The sequence below is a fragment of the Aotus nancymaae genome, unplaced genomic scaffold (genome assembly GCF_030222135.1).
Source record: "Aotus nancymaae isolate 86718 unplaced genomic scaffold, 86718_ANA_hifiasm-v0.15.2.pri h1tg000019l, whole genome shotgun sequence".
Classification (NCBI taxonomy): Eukaryota; Metazoa; Chordata; class Mammalia; order Primates; family Aotidae; genus Aotus; species Aotus nancymaae.
In genome coordinates this window covers 53,955,589-53,968,429 of record NW_026988431.1, presented here as the reverse complement: position 1 = coordinate 53,968,429, position 12,841 = coordinate 53,955,589, and the positions used below count along the sequence as shown (strand labels likewise).

At 36.7% G+C, this 12,841-nt stretch overlaps 1 protein-coding gene across 4 annotated transcripts in view; it reads right to left on the bottom strand.

Moving 5' to 3' along the window:
* NMD3 (NMD3 ribosome export adaptor) overlaps positions 1-12,841 on the bottom strand; it is a 116,496-nt gene that overhangs the window by 19,094 nt on the left and 84,561 nt on the right. For all 4 annotated transcript variants that reach the window (XM_012447358.2, XM_064378878.1, XM_064378879.1 and 1 more), the window contains 4 exons: positions 10,818-10,914; positions 6,375-6,455; positions 4,970-5,098; positions 4,587-4,677 (listed from right to left, as the gene is read on the bottom strand). In XM_012447358.2, coding sequence (XP_012302781.1) covers positions 4,587-4,677; positions 4,970-5,098; positions 6,375-6,455; positions 10,818-10,914 — 398 coding nt within the window. The remainder of the gene's footprint in view (positions 1-4,586; positions 4,678-4,969; positions 5,099-6,374; positions 6,456-10,817; positions 10,915-12,841) is intronic.

Below are 12,841 nucleotides of genomic sequence, written 5' to 3'. Positions count from 1 at the left end.
CCAGGAGGAAATGGATAAATTCCTGGACAACTGCCTCCTCCCAAGCCTAAACCAGGAAGAAGTCGAAACCCTGAATAGACCAATAACAAGGTCTGAAGTCGAGGCAGCAATTAAGAGCCTACCACCCAAAAAAAGCCCAGGTCCAGATGGGTTCACAGCCGAATTCTACCAGACATACAAAGAGGAACTGATACCATTCATACTGAAACTATTCCAAATAATCCAAAAAGAGGGAATCCTTCCCAAATCATTTTATGAGACCAACATCATCCTAATACCAAAACCTGGCAGAGACTCAACAAGAAAAGAAAACTACAGGCCAATATCCATGATGAACATAGATGCAAAAATCTTCAATAAAATAATGGCAAGCCGATTACAACAGCACATCAAAAAGCTTATCCACCATGATCAAGTAGGATTCATCCCGGGGATGCAAGGCTGGTTCAATATACGCAAGTCTATAAATGTAATTCACCACATAAACAGAACCAAAGATAAAAACCACATGATTATCTCAATTGATGCAGAGAAGGCCTTCGACAAAATTCAACAGCCCTTTATGCTAAAAACCCTCAATAAACTAGGTATCGATGGAACGTATCTCAAAATAATAAAAGCTATTTACGACAAACCGACAGCCAATATCATACTGAACGGGCAAAAACTGGAAGCATTCTCTTTGAAATCTGGCACTAGACAAGGATGCCCTCTCTCACCACTCCTATTCAATATAGTACTGGAAGTTCTAGCCAGAGCAATCAGGCAAGAAAAAGAAATAAAGGGTATTCAATTAGGAAAGGAGGAAGTCAAATTGTCTCTATTTGCAGACGACATGATTGTATATCTAGAAGACCCCCTCATCTCAGCCCAAAAGCTCCTGAAACTGATAAGCAACTTCAGCAAAGTCTCAGGATACAAAATCAATGTGCAAAAATCACAAGCGTTCCTATACACCAATAACAGACTTAAAGAGAGCCAAATCAAGAACGAACTGCCATTCACAATTGCTACAAAGAGAATAAAATACCTAGGAATACAACTAACAAGGAATGTAAAGGACCTCTTCAAGGAGAACTACAAATCACTGCTCAACGAAATAAGAGAGGACACAAACAGATGGAGAAACATTCCATGTTCATGGTTAGGAAGAATTAATATCGTGAAAATGGCCATACTGCCCAAAGTAATATACAGATTCAATGCTATCCCCATCAAGCTACCAATGACCTTCTTCACAGAACTGGAAAAAACCACCTTAAACTTCATATGGAACCAAAAGAGAGCCCGCATAGCCAAGTCAATTCTAAGCAAAAAGAACAAAGCAGGAGGCATCACACTACCAGACATCAAACTCTACTACAAGGCTACAGTAATCAAAACAGCATGGTACTGGTACCAAAACAGAGATATAGACCAATGGAACAGAACAGAGGCGTCGGAGGCAACACAACATATCTACAACCACCTGATCTTTGACAAACCTGATAAAAACAAGCAATGGGGAAAGGATTCCCTGTTCAATAAGTGGTGTTGGGAAAACTGGCTAGCCATATGCAGAAAGCAGAAACTGGACCCCTTCCTGACACCTTACACTAAAATTGACTCCAGATGGATTAAAGACTTAAACATAAGACCTAACACCATAAAAACACTAGAAGAAAACCTAGGCAAAACCATTCAGGACATAGGCGTAGGCAAGGACTTCATGACCAAAACACCAAAAGCATTGGCAACAAAAGTCAAAATAGACAAATGGGACCTAATCAAACTCCACAGCTTCTGCACAGCAAAAGAAACAGTCAATAGAGTGAATCGGCAACCAACAGAATGGGAAAAAATTTTTGCAGCCTACCCATCTGACAAAGGGCTGATATCCAGAATTTACAACGAGCTAAAAAAGATTTACAAGAAAAAAACAAACAAGCCCATTCAAAAGTGGGCGAAGGACATGAACAGATACTTTACAAAAGAAGACATACATGAGGCCAACAAGCATATGAAAAAATGCTCATCATCACTGGTCATTAGAGAAATGCAAATCAAAACTACATTGAGATACCATCTCACACCAGTTAGAATGGCAATCATTAAAAAATCTGGAGACAACAGATGCTGGAGAGGATCTGGAGAAATAGGAACACTCTTACACTGTTGGTGGGAGTGTAAATTAGTTCAACCACTGTGGAAAACAGTGTGGCGATTCCTCAAGGACCTAGAAATAGAAATTCCATTTGACCCAGAAATCCCATTACTGGGCATATATCCAAAGGATTATAAATCGTTCTACTATAAGGACACATGCACACGAATGTTCATAGCAGCACAGTTTACAATAGCAAAGACCTGGAACCAACCCAAATGCCCATCGATGATAGACTGGACAGGAAAAATGTGGCACATATACACCATGGAATATTATGCAGCCATAAAAAACGAGGAGTTCGCGTCCTTTGTAGGGACATGGATGAACCTGGAAACCATCATTCTCAGCAAACTGACACAAGAACACAAAATCAAACACCACATGTTCTCACTCATAGGCGGGTGTTGAACAAGGAGAACACATGGTCACAGGGAGGGGAGCACTATACATGGGGGTCTGTTGTGGGGGAGTGGGGGGGACAGCGGGGGGGTGGGGAATTGGGGAGGGATAGCATGGGGAGAAATGCCAGATATGGGTGAAGGGGAGGAAGGCAGCAAATCACACTGCCACATATGCACCTAAGCAACAACCTTGTATGTTTTTCACATGTACCCCAAAACCTAAAATGCAATTAAAAAAAAAAAAAAAAGAAAAGAAAAAAAAATGTAAAGTGGAAAAATGAAAATATTCATCCTAGTGACAAAAAAAAAAACAAAAAACAAAAAAAAAAAAAAAAAAAAAAAAAGAAATAAACCATTACATTTACAGTCAATAGATCTTTGACAGAAGACCCAAGGCATTCACTGAAGAAACAACAGAGTTTTCACTGGGATAGAGAATAACCACATAGAAAAAGATGAATTTAGACACTTACCTCACACTCTGCACAAAAATTAACTCAAAAGAGATAGACAAAAATATATAAGACCTAAAATTATAAAACATTTGAAAGAAACCATAGGAGAAAATCTTTGTTACCTTGATTAGACAAACAGTTCTTAAGCATACTCCCAAAATCACAATTAAAAGAAAAAACGTGATAAATTGGACTTCATCAAAATTTAAAACTTTTGCAATTCAAAGGACACCATTAAGAATATCTAGTGTGAATTTTCTCCTACACACTAGAGATTTTGGAGAAAATATCTGCAAACCATATATGTAGTAAGAGACTTGTATCCAGAATATGCTCAACATTTTAGTCATTAGCAAAATGGAAATTAAAACCAAAATGAGATACCACTTCATACCACCCTCTAGAATGGCTATAAACAAAAAGATAGTAACAAGTGTTGAGGAGGATATGGAGAAATATTGCTGGCAGGAATGTAAAACGGTACAGCCACTTTGAAGCAGTTTGGCAGTTTCTTACATATAAACATAAATTTACCATAGAACTCAGTAATTCCACACCTAAGTATGTATCCAAAAGAATCAAACAGCTGAGGTGCTTGCTAACGGCAAACAAAATGTGCAATGAGCAGTGGAAAAAGGTAGCTATAAGTACCAGCTACAGACCCAACATGGTACTCAGAAGAAAATTTATGACCTTAAGTTTATTTATTAGAAATTAAAAATAAATTAAGCTATCAATTCATTAAAACAGAACAGAACTAAAGAGAGTTGAAGGAATTACAGTGATAAAAACAAAATTAAGACAAAGAAAAATGTAAGATTGTTTAAAATAAAACTAAAAATAGTTTTCTGACAAAACCAACATAATAGATAAAAGTGGCAAGTCTGACTAAGGGGAGGTGAGTAGAAAAAGAGAAATGATAAATATTAGGAACAATAAAGAGGACATAACTATAGCTCTGGATGAGATTCATTATGATAACAAATATGTTCTCTTTTATGCTAAGAATCTAAAAAGCTAGAAGAAATGGCTTTTCTTGGAAAATGCTATTAAAATTGACTCAAGGGATAGAATATCTGAGAGATGAATATCATAAAAGAAACTGAAAAGACATCCTCTAGGAGATATCAAATTGGATGGCTTAATGGTCAAATTCTTAAAAAACTTCAAAAGGTTAATTAAATGCTAGGTGGAAAGAAGGCAAGCTTTTTAACTCTTATTAGTGTCACTCACATAACTGAGAGCAAGATTGAACAGAAGTATGTATGCATATATATCAAACAGAAACCTCGAAAAAAATTATACTTGTGTATGAAACATAAAAAAAATGTCTGACATTAGGAGAAAATTAAAAATTCTGTTTCTCAGTTGCTCTAGCCACATTTCAAGTACTCAACAGCCACATGTGGCTAGTGACTATCATACTGGAGAGTGCAGATAAAGAACTAAGTTTTTTTTTCCCCCTCTAACAGAAAATCCTTTCGGACAGTACTAATCCAGATGTTATCAGTAAAGACAAGATTACTTAGGTAGGTTGAAATAAAAATCTGATATCATTTCAAATGCTTTTAAATTTTAACTCACCATGAATCTCTTTGATACGAAGTGTATTCTGATGCATTCCATATTTCAGAATTAACTGTTCCAGATAGTAGAAAGTTTTTTTGTGCAAAGTCTAAAATATAAATTATTTGATCAATAATTGCCCCCCAAAAAGCCATTTATAGGTACAGCACACACATATCATCTACAGATACAGCATACTGATTTTTCAAACAATAATGATCTTTAAATATTACCTAAAATGTAATAATGATCTATTTCCAAAGGTGAATGCTTCAGGGGTCTAGACTATCCCTGGTACTCGCAGGATTTAGAAAGAAGGGAAAGAGGTTTTACTAGCTGTCTTATAACTGACATAGATGAAATATAAAATGTAGGACTTACTCATCATCTTCTATCATTACCTTTTGCCTCACTTGAATCACAGCCTTCCAGAAATCCTTAGCTTCTACTCTATGGCAATCTCCACACATTTGGGACTGAACAACATAATCCACCACAAACACTTGTTGAAGGATAGCACCATTCATCACCTGATAAAGAAAACAATTACACTCCTTCATTCATTTGGTTTTGTTTAATAACAAATATTTTCTTTAAAAGAACTTTAATATTTAATTTAAACTTTTTCCATTAATGCCTTGAGTACATCAATCAAATGTCTTCAAACTTAAAGTCATAAAAATAAGTTATACTATTTCAAGAAAGGTATACAGATTTAATTCCTAAGATTTATTAGATTACCATTTCAAATTTTCCTTTAGCTGAAGTGGTTGTGAGAATATTCTGTGTATATTTTACACATATATATATAATTTTTTTGAGACAGGGTCTCACTCTGCCTGTCACCAAGGCTGAAGTGCAGTAGCACGATCTTGGTTCATTGCAACCTCCACCTCCTGGACTCAAGCAATCCTTCACCTCAGGCTCCCGAGTAGCTAGGACTACAGGCATATGCCACCAAGCCCAACTGACTTTTGTGTTTTTAGTAGAGATGGGGTCTCAAACTCCTGGGCTCAAGTGTTCTGCCTACCTGTGGCCTCCCAAAATGCTGGGATCACAGGTGTGAGCCACAGCGCCCAGACTATGCATATGTTTATGGAGAAACTATCTAAGAAAAAAATAAGGAAAACTTCTTAAAAAGAAAATATTCCTTTAAATTAAGCGCTCATTAAATTTTTGTTCCCAAACATAGCAGATCAAAAATCACATGGGAAGCTTTTTAAAAAGATAGATTTAACATTCCAAATCCAAAAATCCCAAATCTGAAATTTCAGCTCCAAAATCTGAAACATTTTGGGTTTCTAAATGACACTCAAAGGAAATGTTCACTGGAACATTTTGTATTTGAATTAGGGATGCTCAACCAGTGAGTATAATGCAAATATTCCAAAATCCAAAATCCAAAATCCGAAACACTTCTGGTCCCAAGCATTTCAGATAAGGGATACTCAACCTACACCTAGATTCCCAGGCCTCAAATGCAGAGTATTTTTGCTTCAGTTATGCTGAGTCATTACAATGATTAGCCAAGTCTGAGAATCAGTACCTTAGCCCATGTTTTTACTTCAGTCATTTTCCTAATAAAAATAACTCTGGAAAAGATTAGTAAGTCTGCTAATCATAAGCAATGACTGCTCTTACTAGTGACCTAATTATTTCTACAGAAGCTCAAAAGGAAACAAACAGCTAAAATTGAGTGTACTCTTTTCCTTTTAAGCTGTTCAAGCCATAAAGTAACTTATCACTAGGTCCTCATTTTCACTACCTGCACTTTAACCATGCTGAGAAAATTATGTTACCGCTTACCTCTTTCTGAATAGTCAGTTTAACTTTAAGTCTTTTAGAATGAGGTTCAGTCCAAACAAAGCCTGCATCGACAAGCCGTACCTTCAATAAAACACAAAAAGAAACATTAAGTTCTCACCTGAGGAGAAAAAAAAAAAAAGGCAAAAGAACAAATCATTAATAAATAGATTACATAAGATGCTTAAGGAACCTGTGATCAGCATGACTATACACCATCACCATAAAAAAAGATGAATCATCAGTTATGCAACAATAGCAGCAAATCAAAGGACAATCCAATGACTATATTAATGCAACTGACATAATTTAAGTAAAAAATAAAGTATTTGTATAGGAAAAAAAATTTTTTCCCTTAAAAAAAAAGTACTGTCCTTTAAAAGGAAATTATATTTTTTGGAAGAAAGCAAAGAACCGGTGACCTCATTATCTATTAGTAATCTCATGAACAAAAGTTTCCACTTGGATTATTCTCTCATAAAGTCTGTGACTTTTTTTAAGAATCAATATTCATTAGAGAAGTTTCATAAACTGAATACTAGATCCATAATTATGACTCACTACTAAATCTGCAGCATCTGCATAGGCCAAAACCAGTTTGCTATATGTGAAAATCTGAATATATAACTCAAGAATGGCCAGAATGGGTGTTTGGGGAGACAGGTTACAGGGTGAGTGGGAGAACAAGAATGGAGGCTGCTGAAATAATTTGGGCAGGGGTTGTAGATGATCTGAACTGAGAGGCATTGGAAATAACAAAAGGAGATTCAAGGGCTATTTAGGAGATAAAAATCTGTAAGACTTATCTGTACAGTCCAAGTGATGCAGAAAAAAATCTGTAAGATTTAATGGTAACTGAATATGGGAAAGAAGAAGAAAACAGACTCTAGAATGATGCTCAAGTATTTGCTTAGACAACTAGGTAGTACAATTTTGTGACACAAATAAACAAAGGATATAATAAGGAAAACATGTTACATTTGACTTCAGACATTTAAATTTAAGACAGTATCTGTGAGATGCCCAAGAGGAACTGTTCAGTGAACATTAAGATTCAACTGGTCTGAAGATCTATGAAAAAAAATCTGGGCTGTAGTTAACAGATTTGAGACGTAACAGATTACACTTTTAACAAGTACTGTCTAGTGAAAAGTAGACTAACCACTTGTAGTGTAGATACAAAGATGCAACACACCAGAGTAAAACCCTCATACAACTGGCCTTCCTAAAGCAAAGCCTAGTAGTTTACAAATGACACCACGTACAGAGAGTGACAGGCAGATTCCTATTCCTTCAATCTCCATCTGCAGTGGTCAAAACATAAAAAAGCCTCAAGGGCACTGAATAAAACTGATCTTCGCCTCAAGCTCCAATCCCCACCTACAGGAATGGAGAGAGTCTCCTTGACATCCTGCTTGGCATTCCCCAACACAACCTCGCTATATTATGTGTCCTGAAGACAACCATGACTCATCAACCTTATTAGTCCCTTTCCTTCTTTACCATAGTCCCAGACACCTCAGTCACCCCTCATCTCCCATACTCCAATTTCCAGATAGTTACGCATATTCCCTATTCTGTCCCCATTTAACACTCTTCCCCGAATCCTAAAACCCTTCTACTGTGCCTTCTGGAACTCAATATTCACTAACAATGAAACCTCCTAAATCCTCAACTTTGCTGAACATTCAATTTCTAGATTTCCTGATTAACTCTCTCCCCTGAAGCTATATGAAGTGATGACTGATATTTCTCCCATTTTCTTCCTATCACTGAACCAGGCACCACACAGGTATCCTCCTTGCTCTTCACTGCTAATTACAGACCATTCTCCTTGCCTCCTCCTCAAATATACCCAGCTCTAAGTCTAAAGTCATTAGACTGTACCATCCACTACTCTCTTTGTTACAGTAATCTGTTCATCTTTATATCACTTGTTTTCATATCTTATAAGATTTTAGCTCCTGGCTCACCATCACACTTCCCAATAATATTAATACCTAGGGATTTCAATATCCCATACAGATGATCCCCACAATACCCTGACCTCTCTCTCCATTCTTTGAGTTATTCTTCTCCCAAAATATTGTCCACCTTCCTATCCCAGTCACTCATATCCTTTAATTACCAATAACTGCAAACACTTCAAAATCTCAAATTCCAAACATCCTACTCCCTGACTACCACCTCCTATCTTTCCAGCTTATTTCCTCTAGTTCCTGGGCAACAAAAATCTTTCAAGTTAATGTAATGGAAAATCCATTCATCCTACCAACTTTATTCCTTATTCTTCCTCTCTAGCTTCAAAATCAATAATCAGAACTTGTCTCATGTACACACTCAATTTCCTTGTTCCCTCTCTTATTTCACCTTAGTCACTAGGCTAAATTACAAACTGGATTAAATCCAGTATCTGCCTGCTCTATGCCTTACCTGTGTAGCTGATGGAACTAGAGAAATAGACACACACCAGACTGACTAGTCTAAATTTGTAACAGTAACCCTCAGCACTGCCCAACATTGTTCAAGTGCATTCTCTCTCCAACTGTCATAGAGGACCATTTCATATCTTCCACTCTCTCCTCAAACATCTGTCTAATAGCTCTTCTCACACAGCTAATGCCCATGTTTCTGTTTTCTCCATTAAAAAAGAAGGAACCAGAGAATTCCCAGAAGCTCCCACTCAACACCTTCCCTCCTATTACCACAGATGAACTGTCCATACTCCTATCAACTTCTAGAATGCCCCACTAGACAGCAAAGATCTTTATTTTGTTCCATGAAATATTACAGCCTCCCAAAATGGTACTTGGCGAAGAGTAAGTGCTGAATACTTGCTGAATGAATGAATGAACAAATAAGGTATTCTTCCACTATGTGCTACATCTCATCTCTTTTCTACTTCTTGAGGCCATCCTCCAAATTATTCAGTCTCCCTGCAATTTTATAAAAATTTCCCTCCGTACTCTAACACTCCCAGAGAACTGACAAATACAATTATATATCCCATCTTAAGAAATGTGTTCTGGCCAAGCACAGTGGCTCATGCTTGTAATCCCAACACTTTAGGAGACTGAGACAGGAGGATCGCTTGAGCTCAGGAGTTCAAGACCAGTCTGGGCAACATAGTGAGATCTCTGTTCTACAAGGCCAAAAAAAAAAGAGATCTCATCTCTACTAAAAATAAAAATAAAAAAATTTTAAAGCAGCCAGGCTTGGTGGTGCACAATATAGTACCAACTACTTGGGAGGCTGAGGCAGAAGGATCACCTGAGCCCAGGAGTTTGAGGCTGCAGTGAGCCATGACAGCACTACTGCACTCCAGCCTGAGCAAAGACCTTATCTTCAAAAAATAAAATAAGACATGTGTCCCTTCCCAAATTTTCCCTTCAACCATTGCCCCATTTCTTTGTTTTCCTTTATACCAAATCTTAAAAGAACTGTCTATCCTTGCTACCTCCAATTCCTTCTCCCATTTTCCATTTTCATTTCTACTTAAATCACATGTTTACCATCACCACTAAACAGAAATTGCCCATGTTAGTAAGTTCGTCCACACTGCTAAAGCTACGGAACTCATTACTTGATCCATCAACTGCAAATCACATAGCTACTCACTCCTTTCTTCTTAAAACACTTACCTTTCCTCCCAGGACAACACACTCACCTAATATTTTCCTCCTACCTCCCTAGCAGCTCCTTTTAGTCTCCTTTGGTGATTCCTCCTCATTACGCAATTATTCCTTCCTCATTACCCATTCAAGGAATTATTCCAGGATTCAGTCCTCCAGTTTCTTTCCTTCTCTACGTAAACTCCTGAAGTAATCTAATCCAATTCATGACCTTAAATATTATCTATATCCTAAATTCATTATCTCTAGACCGGACCACTCACCTGCTTATTTATCAACCTGCCTACTTAGTATTTCTACTTAAGCATCTGGTAGACATCGAAATACCGTTACAGATGAGCTCCAATCTCCCCTACCTAGTGACCTGGCTGCTCAGATCATAAACAGTGGAAGGCATCCTTAACTCTTCTGTCTCTTACACACACATCCAGCTACATCAGTAAATGTTACTACCTTAAAAATAGATCCAAATCTGTCCACTTCTTACCACTTCCACTGCTGATCCAAAAACATCATTTCTCATGATTATTACAATCACTTACACCTTTACCTCCCTTACATCCATTCTAAAAAACGTAGCCAGAGGAATCCTAGTGGTCTTATCATCTCATTACTCTACCCTTCTCACCCTCTATTTTCACTTTTCATAAAAAGAATACATGTAACTTTAAAAAGTGTTTGTAGTGGGGTGCTACTGGTAACAACAGTAACATTTAATAGTTACTTCTGAAAAACCTACTCACAAGAATTTTCTGAAAATAAGAGCTTTAATGAAAACATATCTGTAAATCCTGATTTTAGCTGTTTAACCTACCTTACTCAGAGGGGCCTTGATTTTTTTCAAACACAAAGCAAGAAGTTCCCTGGATTCTAAAGCACACTGTATCCAAGTTCCTGGTGGCTGAAAATACCTGAAACAAAAGATAACATACTGAAATCCAACATCTCTCAGGAAACACAGAAATTTCCATCTGAATATACAGATATAACCCAAATTATTAAACAGGCATAATGAAACCCAAGGCTGATATGAAGCACTTAACTCAAATATATTTTAATGGTTCCAGAACTTTCAACTGGACTAGTAGCTTTAATTAAAAAGGTAAAATTCTGACTGAGAACGTCAATCTGAAATAACCTACTAAAGTGATCTTATTACTTCAATCACCAAATCACCACTACAATTCCAGTGAGGCTGGCAAAGTGTCCAAGAGTCCCTTAAAGCTATGCTCTGAACAACAGGTGAAAATCATCTCAACATGGCATTAAAATGGTTAATTATGTACTTCTAAACTGCCTGAAAACTGCTTATTTCTCACAATAAAAAGGTAAATTAGTACCTCACAACACTAGGAATCAGCAATAGTTCAGTCTACTCATCTTATTTCAAGTCCTTTTCAAATTTTAAATTGTAAAATGACATTTAAAATCTTAGGTAAAACCTGACTAAAACAAAACTTAAATCTCTTACGCATGTGCTTTAAGGTTTTTAGTCCAGCCTACCCAGGACTTAGCACAGTGCCTGAAACATCTTATAGCAGGTGCTCAATAAATGTTTGTTAAATATAAAATACTGCCAAATGTGTTATGTGAATGCCTTTTTGCCATACTTGTTAAATAACATAAATTTTTCATTTTTAACTTTTCAAGGTTCAATCAGAAACACTACGCAGGTCCCCCTTTGTTTATAACTACTTATCTATTTATTTATTGGTACTTTTTTTTTTTTATGGAGTCTCGCTCTGTCCCCCAGGTTAGAGTGCAGTGGTACAATCTCAGCTCACTACAACCTCCGCCTCTTGGGTTCAAGTGGTTTGCCTACTTCAGCCTCCAGAGTAGCTAGGATTACAGGCACGCCCCACCACACTCAGCTAATTTTTGTATTTTTAGTAGAGACACGGTTTTACCATGTTGACCAGTCTGGTCTCAAACTCCTGACCTCAAGTGATCCACCTGCCTCAACCTCCCCAAGTGCTGGGATTACAGGCATGAGCCACTGTGCCTGGCCTATAAGTACACTTTTAGAGTTAGAAATATCACTTAATAAAACCATTAATTCTGATGAGGAAATTGAGGCCCTGAGATGATAAATGGCCAAGAGTTTCAAAAAGCTAGTTTCTGAGAAAGCCAAGACAAACTAAGTCTGTTTAGTTCTTTAACTAGTACTTGTCTAACTCCACCAGGCTTTTAATAGTAAGTATTTAAAAGATTAAGCCTCACACTTGCTAAGCTTATAAACTGTAAACTCCCTAAAACAATAAACAAAGTTTCATGTGTTTGTACACATATATATGTAAATATTTTACAGGCGAGATAGTTTTCAAATTCTCAAGGAGTCCATGAACCACCACTCTAAAGACACATACTCAAAAAGTAGAGTCTTAACCCATTTTGGAAATCACAAGCATACAATTTTACACTCATTAGGCAGTTCTGTGTTACTCAATGGCTTAATAGATATAAGTTGTTTACGCCAACAATTAAAGAAAATAAAGAGGTATGAAACATTAACTTTCAGAAGAAGTCTTCTGCTTTCCAATCCAATCTTCAATTCAGACCATTTCAGATAGGATTTACCGAGCTTGTTTTCCATCAACATAGTTATTTTAATTACATGTGAACGTTAAAAGAGTTTTTAAAACATATTACTAAATTACTCCAAACATAAGGTGCTTTTTATTATACATAGCTTCTAATAACTAAAGAAAGAAAAACCTTATAATAACATGTCCTTAATAATCTGCTCTCTCCCTTACAAACATCAACTCCTATCTATTAACTATATACATCAAATCTATTACATCCTTTAACAGGAGAACAACAGATTTAAATACCTTT